Source organism: Pleurodeles waltl, chromosome 10 (assembly GCF_031143425.1).
Source record: "Pleurodeles waltl isolate 20211129_DDA chromosome 10, aPleWal1.hap1.20221129, whole genome shotgun sequence".
Taxonomy (NCBI): Eukaryota; Metazoa; Chordata; class Amphibia; order Caudata; family Salamandridae; genus Pleurodeles; species Pleurodeles waltl.
The window spans coordinates 340,409,397-340,434,867 of record NC_090449.1 but is presented as its reverse complement, the minus strand read 5'-3'; the positions used below and the strand labels follow the sequence as shown (position 1 = coordinate 340,434,867).

The following is a 25,471-nucleotide window of genomic DNA, read 5'->3' as shown; positions in this document are numbered from 1 at the left end:
TATACTGATAGACATAGATTCAAGTGGCGTCTTCCATCTTAGATTATTAAATGATAAAATAATTACGCTGGCTGGAAAGTACAAGTGTGATGATGTATGTGCACACGTTTGACATCACACGTGCCAATGACAAGGGATACATTTTTTTTGTGATGCTGCACAGCATCTGTAAAACGCAATTTGCTTTTTCCGTTTGCTGTACAGAATGGCCAAAAAGCAGTGGCAAAGTCAATAGGTCACAAAGGTCCACCTGTTTGTAGTGGGTACAATACAGAGCATGTCCAGTCCTTCAGGGCTCTTCCTGAGTCACTGACAGCAGTTTTAGACATCTTCTGCTCTTGAAGTGAGTTCCTTGAGGTGCCACATTAACTCTTGGCACAAGCTAGTTGGTCAGAGTGACTCTTGGTCACACACTAACTAATTGGTTAAAAGTTCCAGGGGCCAACCTTAACCACTTTGGCTATTTTCAAGACAACACAAGTCTTCACCCACGCTAAATGTGAGCTCTGAGGGCTTGGTGTTTATAGGGACTGTACTACGTTAATCCTAGGGTCCTCCCACATCGAACACTAAAATCTATTTTGAGAAACTGTATCCACAATCCATCCAGAGAAAGAAATCTGGTAGAACTGTAGGTTATTTCCAGCAACCAGATTGTGGGCACACAAGAATAGTTTTGGCATTCTATTTACCTTCCTTTCAAGTGTATCCAAAGAGGTATAAGTAATACCGAGAAACAGATGTCTGGCTGAACAAAAGTAGGGTTTTCTTCAACTAGACAGTGAATACCCAAGAATGATTTAGCATTTTGATTCCCTTCTGTTCAATTGTGCCTCCAGTGATATGTGTAAAAACCCTGTAGACCTATCAAGCAGGATTTGACAATGAGATGTCAAAAAGGATGCTCGCAGGCCCACCCTGCATGTTTTGTAAACATAAGAGTAGTCATCTCTGCCCATTCAGGCTAGCCTATTGTTTGCTACTGGAAGGCACTTCGCGCCTTTTTCACACTTATTTAACTGCTAGTTACTGGCACAGATGTTTGAGTGTTGTCTGTGCCACCTGTGCCTCATTATATGCTTGCATGTCAACACAGTAATGTTTAGTAAAGGTTTACTGAGGACCATATTGTAGTCATGCATATGTAATTTTTAGACACATGAAGGACAGTTAGCCCCTTTCTTCCTGGTAGTGTGCACTCTTGGCCTTTACTCTTGTGTCACACTTGCTTCTATTGCATTGTCTGAATTATTTACCTTGCTATGGTTAACTTAGCCACTGGTGACCTCTTAGTCACCGGGGCGCAAGATTCAAAGAACTGATTGCCATTTATTTTGTTTCCGGCATGTAGTACATCACAACTTTCCACAAGTCCTGCATATGCTGGGCATGCTCTACTTGTAACTTGGTCAAATCAGCATATTCCAAATTGCTATATTTAACTTACATAGAAGTACCTAGTATATGATACAAAATGTACGCAGGGCCTGTAAGTTAAAGGTCACAACTAAACTGCAGCACCCATAGTGCTATCCAGTACGCGTGTAAAACATGGCTTCAGGTCTACCATTGTACCCTGACGGTGGTGGTTAAAACTCTGTAATTCAGCCTTTCAAAACCTTCTGCCTTATCAAAAACTCCTTTTTTGAATATTAAGTCACCCCATGTATCTTTTGTCACCCATATGGCAGCGCGCACTGTAATAGTTGTTGAAAATCCAATTATATGGTAAAGCCAGAATTCTAATAAATAAACAATAAGAAGTAAATTTGCCACAGACTGAATTCCTGTCCATGTGTTTGCAAAAAACGATAGGTAAAATGTGACCCATAGGAGAAATAAAACACAAATCAAGATGAAACCAGAGGTTGGTCAACCAATCCTGCCGTTGAAGTGGGTCTACGTTTTAGGAGGATGTGCACGTTAACACTAAAAAATGGTGTCATTCACAATGAAGAGAGTCAGTAGCTTAAGTGGGCTGATCCATTGGCTGTATGTTGTGGTGGCAAATAAACTTTGTATTGTTTTGAAACGTTTAATGTATATTACACGTTTGCTATTAATAAATGAAATAAAAAAATGTACAGGTTTGCCAAAGATAGATGTATTGATTTTGCCAATGGCTGTCGGGTGACAGTCCTGCCGTTAACTAATGGGTGCTTCTTGAAAAGACTCAAGATTCTATGAAAAACTGCAGAGGGTCCCACCTCTGGGCTAAAGAACAGAAAAGCTCAGTGGGTTAATGAACCTGCTGTTAATATTTGAGCATACCTTGCCGGTCGAAGCGCCAGTGCCTTTTTCCAAGCACTTTCTGAAGAGACGTTTATGGTATGTAAAAGCTGGGTTACTGTTAATAAGATGAGGTTCGGTGGCAGAACTGTACGGTGTAGTGCATTTAAAGAACATTTCGCCCCTTCCAGGACCAAATGAAAACCAAATGCAGAGGACAGCTAAAAATACGTTTTTTAATTAGAAAACATTTTGCAACATGAACAATATCGAATAAAAACAAACAGAAATGCTGTCAACGCTCAATATTCCAAATATCATACAGAAAAATAAACTACAACATTGCTTCTCTTCGTGACATTGTCGACATTGATATGTACAAAAACCTACACAATGGCACAAACACGACATAAACACATAGCCTCAGAGGCATGGCAGTGTTCCAGCATTACAAGAAAGGTCGTTTTATAAAGTGACCCTGACTGACACTAGCAGTCATTATGGAGAGGAGTAGCAGTGCCAATGAGTCCCAGGGAGGGCGGACCGCACAAGCTCTACGGCCCCTCCACACCAGCCTTAGCCTTGCGATTGTGGACCAGGAAGCTGGAATGTAAAACAAACATTGGCAAAGCCAACAGCTCAGACTTTAATGTGCTAAATAAAGTATGACAAAGGCAAGAATAAACGCTGTTTGAGACCTATTAGCATTGCCAAAATTAGCACAAAAAAGAAACGTTTTCTGTACATAATGCTTATATGGGATAAAGAAACGAACTTGACAAAGGGTTTATAATTGAGCGTCCTTTTCAGATGTAAAACAGTCCCTCGTGCATTCCAACGGAACCATTTCTTACAGAGCGGATTGATATGAAAAGGTCAAGAGTATGGGATACGTGAAATATGCGTAGCAAAAGCCCATTTCATGTATAATATAAAATATTAATAAGGGAAGTTTTGGCTGACAGCTGAAAAGGCCTAAAACAAGCTAAAATGGAGCAAAACAAAACTGAAAAAAATGTAAACCCCTTAGCATTAACCAAAGGGGACTGTCTTTATCACCATAACATCCTTGACTGACTTGTTTTGAGCGACCACATTCACAGTTTAGCAAGAGTAGCATCAACCAAAACCCTAATGACCTCATTTACAAGGCCCTAGCAGCACAGTGCGCCATTGGAGCGTCATATTTTTTTTTTAATGCTCCAGTGGCGCAGTGTGCCGGACCATATTTACAAGGCCGCGCAAAGCCACATTGCGTGGCTTTTCATGGCCTTGTAAATATGACCGCCTTTCACACATAACTCTGCATGAAAGGGGCTTTCAAAGGTTGTTGCTGTTGGTGTTCCCACACATCACCCATGGAACGTGACTGAATCGGATGCATTCCCAGATTTACAAGGCTGGAAATGCATCAGACTCCTACGCCATCTCAGGGGTGGCGTTTAAGTGGCGCAACTGAGAGAAATAACATTATTTCTCCAAGTTTTTTCCTCTTTCTATGTCTGCTGCATTCGGCAGCAGACATAGGAAGAGGAAAACGCAATTATTGATTGTTTATATGCAGGAAGTTGTTCCTTCCTGCACATAAACAATCATCCCTGCAGCGCAGGCACCCTTGCACCAGGGCACAAGGGTGCCTGCATTGGCGTAGGCAGCAGTTTGTGCACCAGTGCAGAGGAAAGTACAAGAATGTGTTATATTGTCATAAATACGACGGATCCTTGCCCTTTCGCAATGACGCAGAGCAACGTAGCAAACTGGGTTCCAGTACCATGCTCCGTCATTTCCTAGTAAATGAGGCCCTAGGTCTATTTGAGAGGAATGAAGGGAAGGTACAACTGCCTCTTGTTTAAAAAAAAATTAAACAAAAGGTAATACCTTATCAAAATTACATCAGCATTTTTCTTTTATTACTTCCTGATCCACATTTCAGGAGACTAACACTGAACAAGTATTGTCACACGGAAAAAATAGCAGTCTATTTCATTGATCATGCTTTTCTTTTACCTGTTCCAATACCTGCTTTCCCCTCAAGTTTAGAAATATGTTACATAAAATATATAATATATACAAGTTCATTAAAAAAACAAGAATTTAATAAAATATTGCATTTTCAGCATCATCTTTAAAAAAATGTTTGGTATGGGTAGAACTTTAGTGCACATAGTGGAAAACTTATAAAGGAAAGAAAGCACTGAACCCTTAGCTAGGCTGAGTAGATGGGCTTAAGAGCAAAATGACCCAGCGATGCTAAATGATCTGTCAGAGGGATCTTCTTCATGATCCTTTATCTTAAAAGGACAGACACATGGTTCAGGGGGGGATAGGGGCACAACTTAGTTTATATAGAGCTTACTCAAAGGAAAGAACTAAAGGAAGCCCTTGTTCCCTTACACCGCTTGGACGAATCCAGATATCGTTTTTTGTTTCTGAGGCAGGGACTCAGGTCAAAAACTTGGACAGAATAAGAAGCCCCGCCCAGCCTCATAACTTATAGGATGGAGGTTTGGATTGATAATTCTTCCACACAGAACAGCTCCATACGACTAGGCTCACACATGAAAACTGTGTGGGTCTAGTCAATAAAGAGGAAAAAAGCTGTGCTTTGGTAAACTGGAGCCCTGGATGAGTGCAGAACCAATAGACCAGAATGTGAGTTGGGCTATACATAAGAGGCAGAGTTGTGACTATCATACAGGAGTTGAACCTTTAGACCATACATAAGAAATGCAAAGGTCTTGTGGCATACATGCTATCTAGTGTAGAAAGTAGGGTCACATATAGGTATATCCTGCTGCATACAGGAGACCACCACAAGCCATGTCCTATACAGAAGTGGCAGATCTATGCCTGGCAATAGTAGAGACCAGTGCTGAGACTTTGGACATACAGGAGATAGGGCAAGTCTTGAGTCTTACAGGGCGGTCCTGAAATCATGTTTCTGCTTGCAAAAGAGACACAATAGTAATTGCCTTGAAGAATACAACCACCGCAATATTATGTAGAGGTAGTCACATTGCTCTGAGAAGACAATCACTGAAAGCCAGACCTGTATGTAGCTAACTTTTTCAGTTGGGAGACATCCCTTATAAGAGAGGCATTGGTACAGTTGTCAAAAACAATAGTGGCATGTGCAAAAGCAGCGGTAAATCTTTAAAGTATCTTGTAGTATAGAATATAATGCGATTTCAGCAAATACATTTAGATAATTTGAAAAGGAAGCAGGCATCATCTACTTATTATGTATCTTTCTGGGAAATGAATGCCCAAATGACTATAACAATGACCCTTCTACTGTTTCAGAGGCAGGTTGAGAGGGGCATGGAGGGGGAGTTAGGTCGTTGGGACAGAGGTGAGCAACTGAACAATAGAAAAAAGGTTTTTCCTTTTTAGGAAGCAATTGTGAGAGCCAGATTCCTGGTATTTGACCACACATCTGATTTCGCTGTTTCACTAGTGAGGCATACCTAGGGCTATAAGTTACCACAGTGACCAAATGAGTGGCATCTGAGGAGCAGCCAGGCTTTCTCAAGGAAAAAGTACACCCACTTCTCGTAACAGATTGACCTGGAGGCATCTTTGCATTCTAATGTGCTTTCCTCACCTTGATGTGAAAAAACAAAACAAATTACAGTATGCCCTGATATGGGATTCACTGGAGTACTGAATTGTTCAGCCATTGTGGTGGTTGACAACTTGGGAATTCACCACCACACATACTATGTCTCCCAATAGGGTACAGGGGAAGCTTCAGTTCCCAAAACGTAGCTATTTCCTCACGGGTTACTCAGGACTACATTTATCTCACTGCAGGGCACAGCAATACTAGCTCCATCGGTATGCAGAACTGCGCTTCCCAGAACCTCAATTTTGCCACACAGTAATCTACTACATCTAGCACAAACCTCTTTCTTGATTACAGTATACAGAACAACACTTGCTTGAACCTTTTTATCTCCCTTTAGGGCGTAAAGATTCCATTTCCCAGAACTCTTCATGCTGGGCTTCCTTTCTAGCGTTTGAGCTCTTTGCCAGTTCTTAAACGCCTCCCTTGGCCCTTCAATTACATCCTCTGCACCATCACCCATCTTTCATTCATGCATTCTACCTGCCTCAATTTCACACTATTTTATAGCCTGATCCAACTAGGTATATTTTATTCTCCGATTTGACCTGCCTCATCTACTGAGTGGAACCCAAGTTCCTAATGTTCAGATTCTGGCCTTTACAGCACATCCTAAAGCCCTGACACAAAGGTGTCCAACTACTAGCAAGAGGATCTTCAAAATAGCTAAAATGCTCAATTCCCTAGATTTTCAGATAGAAATACACAGAAACAAAATACCTAGGTTTTCATGGATTTTGCAAGCTGTGTTGAAAATGTGATCATTTATACAGTTGATGACACTGCATTCACATGTGAGCAAGGAGAGACTAGTATTGGAAGTAGCTGCTTGTTGAGCATGTCTTTAAATTGTGCTACACCTCCACTACACACGATATTCTTTCTCTTTGTCATTTAAGATGGTGGTCAAACCAGTCAGGTTCTGGCTCTTCAATTACATGTACCATTTGGAATGTGCACCCGCGCTACCTCTCAACATTAGAAGGAGCCCATTTAATCAACTAGGTTGCTTGGAGGGGATTATCAGGAAGTGAGCAGTAGATCAATGTAACCTAGACCACTGCAGACATCCTCTAACAGTGAAGAGAATGAACATACAGAAGCAGCGAAGAATTAGGCCACCCAGGAAGTGGCAGGAAACACCCCGCTGTGCAAAGAAGGGAATGGCTGGTTACAGCATAAGAAAGGTTAGAGTTGCAATCAATGTCAAAGAGCAACAAAAAGTACATGTGAACCTTTATGAAAGTAGGCTTCACAGTGTGAAGCACCACTTTTTTTTGCGCCCCCTAACGACACCATGTGTGTGCGGTATTTAAGATACGGCGCACCATGGCAGTATTAGGAACAACAGCATCAAAAATTTTGATGATATTTTGGTGCTTCGCTCCACTAGTGTAAAAAAATCTGATGCTAGTGGAGCACAGTGCAAAGAGGTCCATTGATTCTAATGGGTGTGTCCTTTTAACGCCTGCTTTCAGCCAAAAATGACTCAATGAGATCTTCTAGGTATCATTCCCCCTTTCCATACATTATACATGGCACAAGCATAATGTGGCGCAAAGGGCCGCAAAGTGGCACAATGCACGCATTGCTCCACTTTGTAGATATGGTGCAGCGTTTTTTGGCAATCTAATGCACCATTAGCATCAGAAAATTACTCTAATGTGGTGTTAGATGGCTCAATCAATCCTTAAATTTGGGCCTAGGTTTTCACCTCTAAATATGTTTCTTCCTAGATTCACATGATAGGCATTATTTGGCCATCTAGTGGTGGATGAAGAAGTGTTTATGGTATTTTTATCTAACATTTGGGTGTCGGCTAAGGTTGAGTAATTATGACTCATTATGATATCGAGAGTAAGCCCAAAAAGCCCCTATATTTGATTTCCATTTTAGAAATAGTTAGAGTTCTGATATAAAACATGGAATTATTATTGCATTGATGTAGTACCTATAACACCTCTTCCATTCACGATGACGGCCCTCCAATCCCCCACTGGTTATCGCTCAAAGCATAAAAGAGACAATGAAAAACAGCAACAAAGGCAAATAGCTGACGGAAAATACAATGCTTGCCTTAAATGCATACAACACTGCTGTCCACCAATCATCCTAAGAGGCACTGATCTAGTGTCTCTCTTAAGTCTCTGTTCACATGAATGGTAAACAAGGGTCCTCCTAGGAATCCCAGGTCACCCGCACTGGCTCTGATAACGGAAGGTCATGAAACTGGAAGAGCCAGTGTCCAATCCTTTCTCGAGAAACCAATGGTCCTGGCAATCCAAACCATCTTTCTGTGAGGCGTGTGTCACTGTGAACACTTTCCAGTTACGCAGCAGGAGCAGTTCCATGCTCAGACTATGAATAATTGTTCAACTTGGAGTTCTCAAATTGGGGCAATGTTTCACACCACACTCACTGAGGTATGGATAAAATCCTCCAGAGAGATGGGACATAACAGAGCGGGGACAAGAAATCCACAAAACGAAGCCCGCGCTTGCATTAGTCCAGTACCACCTCACAAGGGTTCTCATGTGCCTGCTGGGCGGCCTCGTACACCCGCCTAAAGTCCTTGTGGCGGGGAGCACAGCCGAGCCAGGCCTCCCCAAAGTGCACCCAACCCATGAAGAGGAAGCTGCCTGGGCCTGGCTTCACACCACATCGTAAGAGTGTCCGGATGCTACCCGTTGAGCGTAAGGAGTTTCCAACTGGTTGGAATAAGGTGAACTTCTGTCGATGGATCTTGATAGCACTGACACTGATGACAGATTCCTGCAACTCCACATCGTTGGACACTGTCCGGATGTTCCCACGGATAACTATGGAAGGCAAAGGAAAGGGAGAGGTCAGTGTCACCAGCCTCAAAAAGCATCCCTACCAGCATAGGCTCTATCAAATCATGCACACCAGGCACAAACCACAAATCCACTCGTACATACCAGGTGCGCTCAGCACATTTCAGATTGTAACTTCTGCTCAGAAGACCAACTTGAGAATTGTCCCAATTCACCCTTCACCCCTGGCAAGCGGAGTAGTCTCTTTGGATCCATGCCATCACAACATGAGAAAACATAACATCTATTGGGATCAGGAATACTTGGGCCTCAGCCTATGAGGCCATAAGTGGATATCGAGCCCTGATTCACTGAGGAAGAAAAACACCTGCTCTCTTACTCCGCCTTACACCCGTTTCTCCCCTGTCGTCTCTCTCCCCACGCCCCTGTTAATCAATTTTGGTATTTCTACAGCCGAAAAAGGTGGACTGTCCATCAAGCCTCGCAGCAACACTACCACACGGAGCGCGATCAGAGACACCATGACAAAGTGTGCCACTGTGTGTGGTGAAGCGAGGTGAGAGAGGCAAACATCAGTCACACAAAAGAATGAGGCAAGTACAGTGGGTCTCCCCAGTCCGAACATTAGTCCCTGGCACCTTTTGAAAAACCTGAGTTGATCAGTGTCTTGAATTTAGCCCAAGGTTGGGCGAATGCTAAGCAGGTGGTAAGAAGCAGACGTTCCAAGCTAACTGCGAGGTACTGGGCAGAGTGGAGTGTGGAGGGATAAACAAGCTTGGGAGAGAAAGAGATGGGAAATGGAGCGGAGTTTCGCTAAGTGTACTGGATACGGGGAGGAAGACGTTTACGTTCCTGGAAGGGTTAAGAACTAGATAACATTTGGCCTATGTAATGAAGGTGGGTTGTCTCATACGAGACCTTGAACCAGTTGTGTCACATTAGTCCCCCTGCATAGCATGTGAGAAACTGGACACTCAAAAGGCTGTCAGCCACGTCATAGAAACTCCTCGACCCCCAACGTCACTGTACGTGCGGCGGCGGGAAACTGGTTCTTGTGGAAAAGAGAAACTTTCGAGTCGGTGACGTCTTAAAATGGCAGCAGTTGCCTCTGGCCCTGGGCAACCTGCCCAGATTTTATTCATTTTCTTCATATGACCCATCGAGTTCGAGAGCAAACATGTTTCCATGCCAGCGTCAGCCTGGCTGGCGACTGGAGCGTGTGACTGACCGAGGACGGGCTTCAGATCCGAGGCGGCTCTCGGCACTGCGGAGCCCATGAAGAATGCCTTTACCCGGAGCTTCAGCTGGCTGAAGTTACCCAGTTAGTCAAGAAAGACAGGATTTAGCCCACAATCCCAGTCCATCTACGCAGACCATCTCCACGGCAACCAGCAACACGGCAGTAGCGGGAGCTTTGACCCCTCAGGCCTGCAGGAAACTATCCTTTCTTAAGAACCAGCTGGCCAGACTAAAACCTACCAGGCCGTGGCCTCAAAAACGAAATTCCTATTTATCCGCGAATGAAGTTACTATAAGTGAAAGAAGATGCAGAGTGAAAAGAAGGACGATAACATTGTTGCAACTACCCCGGTAAAAGACCGAACATTTGTCCCGTCCCTTCCACACATAAATCGCATCAACTAGTGTTAGCCATTTTATATATATCCTCAAAGTGCACAGATGGGGAATTAAGAACAGTAAATCTACTACGCTACATATGCTTGCCAAAGGATATTCTGGTAGGGGAATTTTGGGCACGGTAATTTGGGAGGTAGAATTTTTTGTCCTTAATATTCTAACATACACCCACACTGATGGGACGGTGCCTCCAAGAACTCGAACCAGATAGCTATACATTGTACGGGGCTATTCCACAGCCCAGCTGTTCACACCAGAAAGTAATTCCCCAGCTTAGCCAAAAGCATGAATCCCATTATAGTTCCAGAGCTGGTGTAATAAAAGGAACAACCTGAAGGGATTATAAACGGCTGCACACAGCCTTTTCACTCACCGAAGTCACTTGTGCATACCGCCATCAGGATCTCAGTGTCGTTGCACGGCCGGCAGACCCCTGTGAAACAAGAGAACTGTTAAAAGCTGCTGCACAACATCAGCCTTAGAGACAACCCTGCATCGCGGGGAGTGGACAGGACTGCTGGTGCCACACGCTCACTCTCAAACACACTAGTGCAATGATCACACACATTTGGCTGGGAATCAAGTGGTTATGATGCCCCCCATCCGACCATGACACTAAGCAGCATGTCTACCTCACATCTGACATGCTGTTCTCTTTCAGTAGTTAGAACTTGTTAAAAAAAATAACTTAACCAGAAAACACGAGTCTCACGAGTGCTTGACTGTTGCAAGGGTTCATAATGCCTATTACAACTGCCAATAAAACTAAATAGGTGTTGCAAACCTCGTCCATGTTGTTCTCCTTTGTGCAGAGATTATAACATGGGATCTGTGAGGAAGTAAGCAATGATTTTTAAAGTTTTCTAGGCCGCACTATAAGTTTATTAAGCAACTTTTAGTTTGACTGGCATAGTGCATCTAAGAAATGTATGTAAACAAATGCACATGAGTGAACTTGAGGTTAAGTTCTACTAATATCAAGTACCTGCAGATGGCCAATATAGCACATCAAGCAATCAACCAGCACTTTAAATGCATTCATTGTGACACAATCACCAAGGCACAGTTTCATTCCTGAACACCATAAACTTTATCTGTGATGGCACCAAATGCAGATACCAGAAAAGTAAGACTTGCTTACAATCACCCATGTCTTGGATGAAGTGACATAAACACAGCATTACAGGAGCGATGATGAGTGCTTTTGGTTGCTTTGACAACCAGAAACAGCAAATTTCACCATCAGGCATTTTACTTTCTTTATGAGGCAGTTGGGATAGAAAAGCTTAAAAAATGGAAAGTCCCTGAGTGAAGTATAGTTGCTACAATGCCTTATCTTTAACTTGTAAATCTCACGATTTCCGATTTTTGAAATCTTCCTGGTTATTTACGGATATTTTCTGATCTATACCCCTACCTCAACACTTTCAGTGAATAGCCCAAAAATCCCTCAACCACACTGTATTTCACTTCCCACATACGCCCAAAATGGGAGTACATAGAAGAAGGATCAATGTTATGACATGATTTTTCAATAAAAGAACATTATGTATTTTAAAATCTTTGCTAATACCCCAGATGTCTCTCCCTTCCTGATCTTCTCCCACTGTACCTAGGTAAGTGAAATTCAATTACCGCTGTTTGGCCAGCATGAGGCTGCTTATTAACAAGGATCGCTCTTTGTGGTATGGTGTGCTTAACTTAGTTCCATGAGGAATTAATCTGTGCCACGTTTTCAACATATCCATGTGAGATACATCCATATACAATAATTTAAATAGAGACAATAAATATGGTCCTAAAATTGGGTACGTCCCTCGGGGACCTAGGTTAGAATCCATGCTTTCTCGCAAGTCAGCAACTCAGTATTAGATTTTGCCTACATGCTGTTGACAAAGAGAACTTCTAAAGAAACCATTAATATATATATATATCAAGCACAGCATAAATGTAATTGTACGACAATGCTACATAGATCAGTTATTTCAACGGAATTTATTATAATGTAATGTTTCTCTCAGAGATAAAAACAACTGGAGCATTGAGGGCTTACAGTCGACACCTGGATGAGACTCACTACCTCCAGCTATGGCAGACATCAAATGATAAAGCTGTTTAACTTGAAGAAATTGACAGATCCAACCACTAGACGGTGGAATGCACAGCTTGACAATCTAGAATGGACTCAGGCGGCAAAAGTGATTACTTTAGCATGCGTGCCTTTAAGATGTAGATGGCAATCAATGTTGCCAAGGTAAACTGTCCTTGCTATGGGTGTTCTCTTGGAAACACTAAAAATCAGCTGTCCTTCTGTATTAAAAGAATTAGTTTGTCACCCACCACATGTGCAACTGATATACTTGAAGCTTGTAGAATACAAGGTTTCCATCCAGTCATTTTAATTAACAGAGATTCCCCTGGATAAAAGGAGAGGAAATCGGCTGCCAGTGCCTACTCGCCCTAGTTTCTCTATCTTAACTAAGGTTTGCGTTAATCAAGGCATGTTTTGATGTTGCGTAGCATTGTTCCTTTAAATTTGGATATGTTTAAATTCACTCACATCCCAGAGTGAGCTGTGTTTGCGTAAGAAAGGCCCTTCTAGCACACAGATGAAAAAATGTGATTGGTTCATGCGACTGGCTCCAAATGCTAAGGTTCTTTGGACTGCAGGTTTTTCCTAACCTCCTCTACCCCCTGTACTAAACTTGGAAATCTCACTTGGTCTCCAGCTTTAGTCTCTGTTCCCTGTAATTTGTAAATAAAGGTTATCACTGTGGAGCGATCCTCAAACTAAACTGCCCACGTGGCGATTTACTTCTAGACTTGTTACATGCAATTTTAGAGAATGAATTGATGAAAGGGAAACAACATCACTTCTGCTCCTTCCAACAACAACAAATGCTCCTATAGTTGGCTTAGAGAGGCATCCAATTTATTTATTGGGTCATTTAATATAGTTTATTTACAGGCAGAAGATGAATTTCTAAAAGAAATGGTGGACGAGCAACGAATCCTTCTACATAAGATAAATATGTGCTGCAATACTGTAAACAGTCCAAGGCAGGTGGAGGCTCACCTAAAGGAATAGTAGTGAAGGTGTAATGCAGGGTACAGCGGTGTTAAGGCTGAGAGGGAATAGTAGTAGGTTGATTTCTAGGTTGAGCGCTTAAGGACTTTGACCTGTTGCAGTAAGTATTGTGGGCTTTTAACCACACCCACTGCACGCCCATCACTTTCACTCCTTCATGGGCTTGACTTTTAAAAATCCTTTGTTATCATTGGTAAATGCTTTACATTTGTCCCTCCTTGGGGCGGTTTTGTTACAGCCTTGCAGACTGCCCCTGTTACATTGATAATTGATATGTTTGATTGCGAGCAAACTTCTTTTTTGCTTCTGTGTCTCTTCTTCGGCTCATGGCGTCCGTGGCGCTTTGAATGGGCTTGCTAACTCGAGCAAATCGAGACCCATTGCATTGAAAATGCTTGTTTCAGTTCCCACCTACCTCTCGCAGCCTTAAAACCGTCAGGATATGCACGTTTGAGGTATGAGGAGCTACTGAGAAGAGCACAGAAAAAGCAAAGCGTTCAGGAACGCCTACGAAACAGAGGTGGAGCGGAGAGCAGGAAGGGGAAGACAGAATGATAACAAGTGAGGAAAAAACAAGAGTGTGAGTTACTGTAGATAGAGTAGGGATTAGGGATTAGGCAGTTTAAGAACTTCTGGAGGGATATCAGCGGTCAAGAGGGAGTAGGTAACGAAGAGCGCTTATCAAGTTAAATAGGGTTATATCAACGACTCATCAAACAATGGGAAGACCCGTGGTGCAATCAATAAATGGTGCCTGTTTGGAGGGGCCAGTGTTTAAGGCCTGCGGTTATTGCACTGAATAAAGGCTCCACAAATGGAACTCGGTGTGACCTTATGGTAACACGTCTGCCTTAACATTATCTTCCATGCTCCACCCACGTCGTCCTGAAACCGGCTAATACCGAGGACGGTAGGCTCCACCTTTGTGATCTTTGGGGGATTGGACCTGGAGGCAACAAGAGCCTGAGCAGCTCCTAAGAAGCTATTAAGGCGGAACATTTGGGGATCAGAAATGCGCCCGAGCTCATGCTCCACAAAAATGAGTCGAAGATAACGACCTTAAATAAGCAATAGGCAGAGAAAGTTAAGAGGAACAATTCTGTCAAGCTGCTAGTGAAGCACGCGCGTTCTGCGAGTATGCTACTGTGTTCAGATGCGATCGGTTATGAGAAGGACGTTGCTCTGCACAAATACACGTCCCGAGAGTCTGCAAGCTGCTGTCCCAGTCCCTTTAACTTTGGTCATGGTGCTGCCGCCCCAAGCGTGACCATGCGTTTTCCCTCCCCCTACCCCTTCCTTAAAAAAAACTCCTCCGTCCTGAAACAACTAGCACCGCAACAATGAATCCTGCTGCAGAGGCCTGGCAGGCCAAAAGTCCTAGTTAAGAGCCATGGTAACCAGGAGTGCGCCTTATCCGGCCGCGGGGCTGCTGGGAGCAGTGAAAGGCCCAAAGCCTGTGACGCAGTGCCTCGGTCTCCATGACAACAAGAAGGCCTTGTCTGGCCTGGGGGTGAACGGTGACTAGGCCAGCAGGACACTCCAAACTTTTGTTTACTCTGCTGCTTGGGGACAGAGTTTGGATGGGGGAGGGAGCATGAAAGAGAGGTGGCAGCCATTGCACGAACACGCAGCAGGCCAGTGGGCCTGAGGGTTGTGCGCCTGCAAGGGCCAGCCACACTGTCTGCAGTGCTAAACCTTAAGAGTGGACACAGCAGGAGTCAGTAAGAACAACATTTAACCAGCACTCGGAGAAAAACAGAAACAATTTCGTGGCGCAGAAGCTCACAATGTGTGCCCTCGTTTGAACTGGAGGACTAATAGCACATGGGAGAGAGACAGGAGGGGTTTAGCTCTAAAATATAAGCTGCAACAGAAAGATTTGACTCGCATGCCATTTGACTTGTGACATTCGCTTAATAAACGAAACTGGAAAAGCATCATCTCAGACCATCGTTATTAAAGGTGTGTTTTTTTTTTTTTTTTTTTATAATTATAAACTGTTCAGTTTGGCATGCACCATAAAAATTTTTAGCCATTTGCACGCCGTCCCCACCCCCAGAGCGAATGCTCTCGCCTCTGTTGATTTCCTTGGAATCAAAGATAGGTTGAGGGGATATATCGTAACCCTCTAAGGCAAGGGCAGATTAAGGATTTTGGGATCCCTTGGCCGAACGTACTTTGGGAGCCTCTGTTCAGAACATCTTTAAATTTAAGATCCTATTTTAGCTATTTGATGCTTTCTTTGGCCAGGCCACTGACACTGAAAAGGCACACTGGTCCCAATTCTAAATGTGTATCATGGGGTGATATTTCAATATTGTGATATAGCAGCAGCTCACTAATATTATTGCAAATAATTTCTGCAATTTTTCATATGTGAGGTCCTGTTTTGATCTGAAATGAACTTTTTATGGATGTTGCATGGTGTTCAAAAGCATAAACAGATTTCTTTGCAAACTATCTGTATAAGACTACCACGCATCACCCATATTAAAAATAAATTGAAGGAAAATAATATCTAAGTAAATCTGTGTTCAAGAATCACTCAAGATCATCAGGACAGGACTGTGGAGAACAGAGCCAGTCTATCAGAAAGACTGGGGCCCGAAGCTAGAGCTCACTTTGCCCATGCCTTAAAACATCTCTGATCTAAGGTGTTTCCTGCGTGGCAAATGACTTGTTAATATACTTGAATATTATCTGAACAGATCATTAAGAACTGGCTGCGTCACCACTCAAGATGAATCCATCTTTAACAAACACCATCAGTGAAACTTGTGAGTATAAACATTTAAAAGTCCATGTTTACAATCTAGGGTTAGTAGTTTGTGAACACTTTATTTAACCAGCCCAAAATTGCTTCCAAGTGAGACTATGTGTATTACCTCACCTGAGGTTTTATGAAACACCTCTAATCAGAGACACTGGAATTATGCAATTGTGTGGCTGCATTGATTTCCGCATAAATATAGATTCGCTGCACTTGCAACATATTCCATCATCTGCTGTATAATCTGCAGATTTTAAGAAACGATTCAAAAGTTAATAAAAACTGAGTGATACATGCTGCAGTGCAGTGAAAAACCCTTTGCAAAGGTTGACTTGTCACATTTCTGTTGCTTATTGCTGCATTTGGGTGATGAGGTGCAACCAATGTCCAGACAGACTTAATAAGTGTAAACAAGCATTTGCAATGCCATAAGTCTGGTATTTTCATGAGTTCGAGCTACTGGCACTGTAAATTCAGAACTGGACTTTTCTTGCCACACAAATTGGTCAACCCTGTCTCATAATTTTGTCCTTTCCTGCAATGTTTTGGTGGTCACTGGTGGCTACTGAGATCAGAAATCACAAGCCCTTGAGTAGAGACAAGAAGATAACTGTATTACAACTGAACAGAAATTGGAAAATAAGACTGGAAAAGTATTTTCTTTTTATTTTAACAGACCAAGCAGGGCAGCCTGATAAGATTTATAGCCCCAATAAAGGAGGTAAGCAATGCCATGTGCGAGCAATGCCCTGTGTGGGATGTTGTGAGTGCTGGCAGGGAGGGGCCCTAGAGAGAGAGAGACTCGAATGCAATGCCAGGCTAAGCAAGTTTCATATAATTGCTTCTAGGTGTAGCTACATTCTACCAGAAAGGGCATATTGTGACTTTCGTGAGCAGTGAGCTAAAGGACCGGGTGTTCCTTTTGTAAAATAAGCTTATTTTAGGAGCCAGAGGTAAACAAGGACAGCACTGGAATAAAGCTAAAACAAATGTCAGTGACATGGGAGGAGTTGAGAGGACCGGAATGCTGCAATAAAAAGCAGGCTAGTACCAGCCTAAAACAACCATAGTGAAAGGGAAGCAACAAAGATATAACAAAAATAGTCCTTCACAGCCACAGATAAAGAACCCAGTAGTATCGACAGATAAAGAAACCATTAGTTGGTCACTGCTCTGAAACAGAAAAAAGTGAGAGAAAAAGGCAAACAGACCACTAGCGAGCAAGGATTTTTAAAGGACACTGCAACCAACACATGAAATTGCTTTAAGCCATAAGAAGAATATGAAAAGTGTACACAAGGTTGAACGCTCGACCTAAAAAAGACAAATTACTGAAATAAAAGTATCACAAAACATAATTTCCCTTTTCTTGCTGCATAATCTACTCAACCCAGCTGCTTAATTTGGACCTTCCCCGCCGCATAATTCCAGTGTTTCTCCCTATAAACCACCCCTCTGCTCTCTTCTTCTTCTCTAAGAGGAATAGTGAACAGTGTAGTGCTGCATGGTGCAAGACAAATGAAGCTCCACTAAGAGATCAAAACATGCTTAGCCACAGTAGAATTTCCAGATCACCAGTTACACATATTTCCAACTGGATATAGAATTGTACTTCTTCATTCTACTGACTAAATGGAGATGTTAACTGAAAAAAAAAATACCTATTTCAAGTTACATCTGCAATATTCTTAAAATAAATGTCAGCAATATGTTGACAACTGGATTTAGGGCCTGATATAGATCTTGGCAGATAAAATATTGTGTCCCAAACGTGATGGATATCCTGTCCGCAGTATTACGATTCCCATAGGATATAATGAGATCGTAATACAGTGGATGGGATATCTGTCACATTTGTGACTTAGTGTTCCCATCCACCAAGGTCTAAATCAGGCCAATAGTATAGAAATTACTTGTAACAGGTTGTCTGAATCCCCTAGAAGGGGAGTCCACATCTAACCACCACATGTCAAAATCTGGATGGATTGGTTGATTATTTAGCTTCTGATGTGAAGGTGACACCTTCCACAAGCCAGAGTAAATCCAATCTGTAACAAGGATTACTGAAGAATGATATTTATAAATCCATCACTAGCACCACCCCTATATTTCTGTCTGACAAACACAGCAGCATATTTATGAACGTTTTGCCCCCCCCCCCCAACACCATTGGGGGTGCATGGGCGACAGACAACCTAAGTTGGATTCATAAAGGCACAGAAGGACACCTTTGGGTGGCCCTGCATGGCTTGATCAATTCAGAGCATAGAACACAGTGCAGATCACTGTGTTGCGTTACTCTGCCCAGGGAGGCGTTCCCTGGGTGGACCGTGGGTGTAACCACGCATCCACCCATGGGTTTTTAGTGCATTTCCATATTTATCAATACTGGTAAACATAGGAACGTGTCAAAATGCTATGCCCCTCTTAGTGGAGGCATAGCGAGGAGAAATATTTGTACTTCTCCTAATTCTTCCGTCTTTCTGTTTGTGCTGCATTTTGCAGCACCTATAATAGAGGAAAAATCCATAAGAGTTTTGTTTTTGTGCAGGAAAGTGTCCCTTCTGCGCAAAAACAGTCCTGCATGCAACGCAGACATCCTTGCACCACAGCGCAAGGGTGCTGATGTTGGTGCTAGGCACCAAAAGTGTGGCACCGCAAATAAATGGCAGGAATGTGTTGTATTATTTATTTGGCTTGCTGCACTGCATGAAAGCTACATAAATGTGCCCCATACTGTCTTTGATGGGTCTCAGCACACATGCAACCAGAACATCAGACTGGAAGCAACATACTGTAAAAAGAAAAATAGCAAGTCAACAGGCCTTCACCGGCTTTACACCCAAATTTGAAGCAACATCCATGTATCCATCTGGACTGCCCCAGTGCTCCACCAATTTAGAAAAGAGCTGAAGATCCATTTCGTTACAGAGCTACATCATGATCAAGACCACTGAAATGATGTCATTTTGCGCTGTGGTGTTTTCAGCAAAATGGTGGATTTGATGCATTTGCCACATAATTTATCAATATCTACATCATCCAGATTTTCACAAAACGATTTGTTTGTAGCTCAAATAAACTAAAAGTTACTAAAAACACAGTGGCACGTATTGCTCTTTGCATAGGTTAACTGGTCTCCTTCCTGTTGCTCATTGTTGTATCTGGGTGTTAAACTGGTACTAAAGAGGTGAAACTTTTAATCAGTGTTAACCTAGGTGAAAATACCAGTACCACAAAATGTGGTGCATTTTGCTGCACAATTTGCTTTTTTTGCTGCAGTTTCGTCAACTCTGCTGCACAATTTGGTCTCCGCTGACGTCTAGTTACAGCAGCCCTGATCACGGAGGCAGTAACAGTACATTTCTGCTCCCAGAACACCGCTGCCCTTCAAATCACTTCCGGACTGTATTTTTCCTTTAAATATGGGTAGTGCGCTGCTGCCTTTTAACTAGCTTTAAGCTATAGAAATATGCATATATGTCCCTTGAAAAATGGTGCTAAAAAGAGTCAGAGAGAACCATTATGGCTAAACAAACCTAAATGCCGTCCCAGCCATCACACGTAAACAGGTGTTTTACCTGCCAGTGGAGTAATGCCAGTGTATGCAGCTTGAGAGCACTGGCAGCCCAAGAACTAGGGCAGTGTGGCACTCAGAAGGCGGGCCAAGTGAAGTCCAGGTGCAAACAGAATGTGAGGGTCTGTCCCTGCCACTGGAAAAAGAGTAAACAAAATGACCTCGTATTATCCTCTGTATGTCATGATCTCTGGTTGGGTAACTCTTAACCTCATCCCAAACGAGGTGCAGCTTTTAAAACGTATGACCCTTCTTTATCAAAGATATGAATGAGCCCAAGCCTACCGGCTCCACCGAGATTACAAGTTTCTACTTCTGACTGCTAGAAGTACCCGAAATCTTCGGGTGAAAACATGCAGGAATCAGCCCAGAAACATCAATCCCAAACTTTTGGGGTAATCCCCCAAAACCCCAAATCTAGAGAAATACTCCACCTCACTAAGAAACCAATGCCCCCAAAATCTGTCTTATTTTGGGAGGGTGTGGTAATATCAGCCCTTCTTGAGTAGGCACAGTGTAGTGTGTCAAGGAGAGATGGACAACCCTGGACACTTGTCCTACTCTGTAAACTTCGTACTTGTATAGTGCACTACACACCTGTCAGCGTCTCAAGGGACTGTATGCATACTGCTGTGGAACCCCTCCTGGCTTTTCCCTGTGAGGTGCCCACTCCTGGGCAACCTCCAAGGTGAAGCCAGGCATCCCAGCGCTGTTGGGGCCATTGTGGAGATTAAGGAAGCTATTGCCCAGAGTTACAGAGTGGGACCCATGAATTAGATTAGGCACGGATGGGTGAATTATCAGGTCCGAGGAAATTGAGCCCAAGACCCGCAGAGGCAGGAATTGAACCCTGGTCCCGGGCCAGACAGGGTCTGCTGCTCTAACCATTGAGCCACACTTTTCCAACACTCTACAGTGTTCCATTCCCATGAGCCTGCAGCTGCTTGTTTTAGGTAACTTCCACCTATAAACATCCCAAGAGCCAAGGCAGCTCGCTCAAAACAACAGCTGCTGCTTCTCTCAACTCGCCAGGACGACAGTAGCCACAAAAACGTTTACAGGGAATCATAATCCCTCTTCCCAGAGCTTGCAGACCCCCTAGTCGGAAAATGTAAGCTAATACAGCGCTCTTTGGAAAAGTCTACATGTGTAGGCTCTGAACTCACAACCATCTAATTCAACAAAAACAGAAAAGTCTTTTGAAATAGGCATTTATTTATGGAGCATTCAAAATGGGCTTAATAAGTGAGTGGCAAGCAAATTTCTATTTTGCCTGATGGGCTCAAAATCTTTACATTAGCTCAACTACTGCATACATCAAAGCCGATCGTACTACGGACTATCGACATGAAGAATATGAACATACAAAAATACAGAGGACAGAATATCGTGGGGCAATATATCGAAAGACGAGAGCATAAGGGGAAGTATAGATTGACTTTTCCTGACTCCCACCTTTACGTACCTTGCAGCCAGGTGTAGAAAATCTAGACTTAATTATCTGTTGCTAATTTTTTTTCAACCCCCCCTCCCCCCCACTCCCACAAAAAAAAAATGAATTTTGACTACTCAGCCATCAAAGCACCTGTAGGCCACCCTTCAGTAATCGTTCGGGTGTTGGACCATTTTCGAACTTTTTCACACAAAGTAACAACACCAAGTCTCTATAAAGTGTGGCCCCGGAGGTTAAATGTAAATAGCTCAACCCGTTCAAATTTGCCAGTGACGTTGGCTCCTCGCCGAAGTATTTAAGCTCCACAGTGCAAGGAAAAGACTGGGGTAGAAGAGGAGGTCCCACGCGCTAGGTCGGATGGCTCGAGCCCTCGGAGCTCGTGACCATGCTCAGTGAGTCTGATCACACTCTGGAAGCTGGCAGTGGACATGTGAGAATAATCATGACAGATTGAGTTGTACACATGGCTCCACAGCCAGAGAGCCGAAGGATCAGCTGGAGTGTGAAAATCGCATAAAACCCTGAATGCAGAACATTTAACAGATCGTGAGAAATTCAGTCCTGAAGGCATGGGAAAATAGGAAAATTCGTAATCTGTACGGGGCAAATTGTTACAGTATGTTCTACAGACAAGCCTCCCTTTTCTAACAGAAAAATATGTCATCGTGGCTCCCTTATGCCACAGAATAACCAGCCAAGGAAGATCAATAGGTTCCAGGTCAAAGTACCATGGTCATATTAAAAGGTGGAAGGGCGTTCTTCAATCTAAATCTATCCTTCTGGATTTTTCTCTCCTTAAACTATTATACCTGCGCCAAGTGACGAATGGGTCGAATCCTGCATAATACGTGCGCCTACTCCATCAATCATGCCTCTTCATGCTGTCTCACCCTTCTCTCTTTTTGACATGTAGATACATGTAGAGCAGTATAGCACATTGTTGACAAATTTGTGTGAACTCAAAGTGCTAAAAGTCTACATAGTGCTACATTATGTTTTTTTAAAAGCAAATCATATAAAATCAGAGGGAGCACTAGTCTCCATGGAATGCACACGTTGCACCTCTTCAGGCCTGTTTGTGACCTGCATAGGAGATTACCCACTTATCAAAACTCTCAAGTTACCCAGATCCATGTACGAACTCTCAAGTTATCAAAATCCATATATGTGTATTTTATCCAGTCAAGGGTTTTTCTTTGCATTTTGGTACGTCTTGATTTTGCAGCTGAAGGAATAGGAATACGGTTCCCAGAAGGCAAAGGAAACCCAGGAGTAGGTAAGCTTCTCTTAACAAAACCTAGGAAACTGGCCTCACCGTTCATTAAGACATACAGGCCCGTATTTATACTTTTTGACGCTAAACTGCGCTAACGCAGTTTAGCGTCAAAAAATTTTGCGCCGGCTAACGCCATTCTGAAGCGCCATGCGGGCGCCGTATTTATTGAATGGCGTTAGCCGGCGCAAGCAGACCGCCGCTGCCTGGTGTGTGTGGAAAAAAAACACGTACACCAGGCAGCGCCGGCGTAGGGACAAATGGCGTTAGGGCGTCTTAAAAATGGCGCAAGTCAGGTTGACGCAAAAAAAAACGTCTTAACCCGATTTGCGCCATTTTAAACGACGCCCAGACGCCATTTACATGACTCCTGTCTTAGTAAAGACAGGAGTCATGCCCCCTTGCCCAATGGCCATGCCCAGGGGACTTCTGTCCCCTGGGCATGGTCATTGGGCATTGTGGCATTTAGGGGGGGCAAAAATCAGGCCCCCCATGCCAAAAAAAACTAAAAATAAATAAAAAATGTATACTTACCTGAACTTACCTGAATGTCCCTGGGATGGGTCCCTCCATCCTTGGTTGTCCTCCTGGGGTGGGCAAGGGTGGCAGGGGGGGTCCCTGGGGGCATGGGAGGGCAGCTGTGGGCTCATTTTGAGCCCACAGGTCCCTTAACGCCTGCCCTGACCCAGGCGTTAAAAAGTGGCGCAAATGCGGGGTTTTCTGCCCCGCCAACTCCCGGGCGTGATTTTTGCCCGGGAGTATAAATACGACGCATTTGCGTCGCAGTCATTTTTTTGGACGGGAACGCCTACCTTGCATCTCATTAACGCAAGGAAGGCGTTCACGCTAAAAAATGACGCTCTTTACTCATACTTTGGCGCTAGACGCGTCTAGCGCCAAAGTATAAATATGGCGTTAGTTTTGCGCCGAATTTGCGTCTAAAAAAACGACGCTAATTCGGCGCAAACGGAGTATAAATATGCCCCACATTCTTTCCATGCGCTAAAGGTGCTGCTCGGTCAAGTTCAGACTTTTGTGCGCCCAAAAAGGAAACCACTTCCCTTCCGGTCATTAAGGACACCGTGTGATAGCCTAATGGATTCTGGGTGCTGTAGTTTTGTTTTACTTCCATTGACCTAATTAAATAACACACCTCAAAACAGGGATTTGTAGGTTAGAGGTTCAGGACTGGACATAGAGTATGTAATAACCTGCCGAGAGGTGGTTACCCTAACACCTACTGCACGGACAGCAATTCCCAACTGCTTAATTTGTGCTAGGGGTTGTAAGCGGTGGGCTCTGGCGCTCAATTTTGGGGGCTGGGACTTTTTTCATCATTAGGCCTAGATCAAGAAAGAAAGGGAGAAATAGGAGGAAAGAAGGGGGATGAGAAAGAAAGGAAAACTGTTTCAAAGGGATAAATCAGGGAGGAAAAGGAACTTTCACAGGGAGATAGAGACAGAAGTAGAGAGCAGGGAAGAAACAAGCTTGGGCGTAACTACCAAGGTGATGTACCATTCCAGGTTCCAAAGTCACAAAAAGAATGGAACCCAAGGCAAAGTCTTGATAAAATATTTCCTTCTCAGTACAACCCTGGCCTTTTTATATATCTTTCTTGGCATGATTAATTAAAATCTTAGCAATAACCAGTATACAAATAAGATGCTGTCAAATGTATCCAAATATAAGATCACCAGTATAAAACTAATTTCTCCCTGAATACATACAATAAATATACCGTGCAAATAAATACCTTAAAACACTTATTGAGATGTAATCGTGCATGTCATAAAAAGTAACCTCAGAGATACTCATTGAAAGCCTTTGACCATCATTAATAATAAGCAAATCAGTGCCAGAAAAATAATTTAAGGCAAACCCTGGCATTTGGCAGTGGTAGCATGGGCCCCTGCCCGTATGTGGGTTCGTGCCGTCTAATCGTGCCACCTCGCCTGGGCGATGACTCTTACCTTCCACGCTGAATTTGTTCAGTGGCAAAGTGAGTCTGGAGTTCCAGTCCCCGCGCACCTCGTAGCGGAAGGCGGCAATCCGCCTGCTGATGTCCTGGTGCGGGGTGGCCTGCAGGAAGAGCGCGGCCTTGTCGCGGGGCAGCCAGCTGAAGCAGTGCACGCGAGGGCGCAGCGCCAAGTCCGCCTCGGAAAGCAGCAGCTCCAAGAGGCCGTCCCTCTCCAGGTAAGCCTGCGCCCCGCGGAAGCTGCTGGATGGCTTGATGCAGACCGTGACACGGCTGGGGCCGGTGCCCGATGACGACATGCCCAGGGGGGTTCTCGGGGAGAAGGTGATGTGTAGAGCGCCTGATGGGTACAGCCATTCCAGTGACCCCTCTCCACAGTGAAGGGAGATCTGCTCCACGCTGCTGGGCTCCTGCGAGAGGCCGCTGCAGGCAAAGGAGACGCGCGAGATGAGAACACACCTTCAATTACCACGAGTAATATAATAACAACAACAATAGCAATTACAATAATCGTCATAATAATCAACAATAAACCCTCCACTCATACTAACTCATACTAATACCATACTCATTATTTCCCTTTGCTAATCCACCACTAATTCGTCTTTGGTTGCGGAGTTGCGTGCTACTCGCCGAAAAGCGCTTCAACGCCTCGCCAGGGGTATAAAGCGCTATATAAATACAGTTACAATAATAGGAATAATAATAAGAACCATAATAATAATAAATCAGCTGCGTAATTATCCAGGAACAGTGGCATTGAGTTATATTCTGCATCGTTTTCCGCAGTTATGGGTATATTGTATTCACCACACAAACCACCATCCATGATACAATTTGTAGATTTCAGTAAAGAAACAAGCTGTTTCTAGCTCAAATGAATCAATAGTTCCATATAAGTAGGTCACGATGGGCTGTGCGGTTGCAGACCTTGCTGATCCTTTGCTAATCCTACCTGGTCATCTTTTAGAGGACGAGTGCGGCACCCAGATGTTTAAATGGTACTAATGAGGCGAAAGCTTTCCGAGGCAATACTGATGCATGATAA

At 43.6% G+C, this 25,471-nt stretch overlaps 1 protein-coding gene across 1 annotated transcript in view; it reads right to left on the bottom strand.

Moving 5' to 3' along the window:
- Positions 1 to 2,451: 2,451 nt before the first annotated feature.
- Positions 2,452 to 25,471, bottom strand: part of METRN (meteorin, glial cell differentiation regulator) — a 34,265-nt gene continuing 11,245 nt past the window's right edge. Inside the window, exons 2-4 of the mRNA XM_069210555.1 lie at positions 24,419 to 24,846; positions 10,661 to 10,720; positions 2,452 to 8,673 (exon numbers count right to left, since the gene is read on the bottom strand). Of these exons, the coding sequence (XP_069066656.1) occupies positions 8,357 to 8,673; positions 10,661 to 10,720; positions 24,419 to 24,846 (805 nt within the window). The 3' untranslated portion in view covers positions 2,452 to 8,356. The remainder of the gene's footprint in view (positions 8,674 to 10,660; positions 10,721 to 24,418; positions 24,847 to 25,471) is intronic.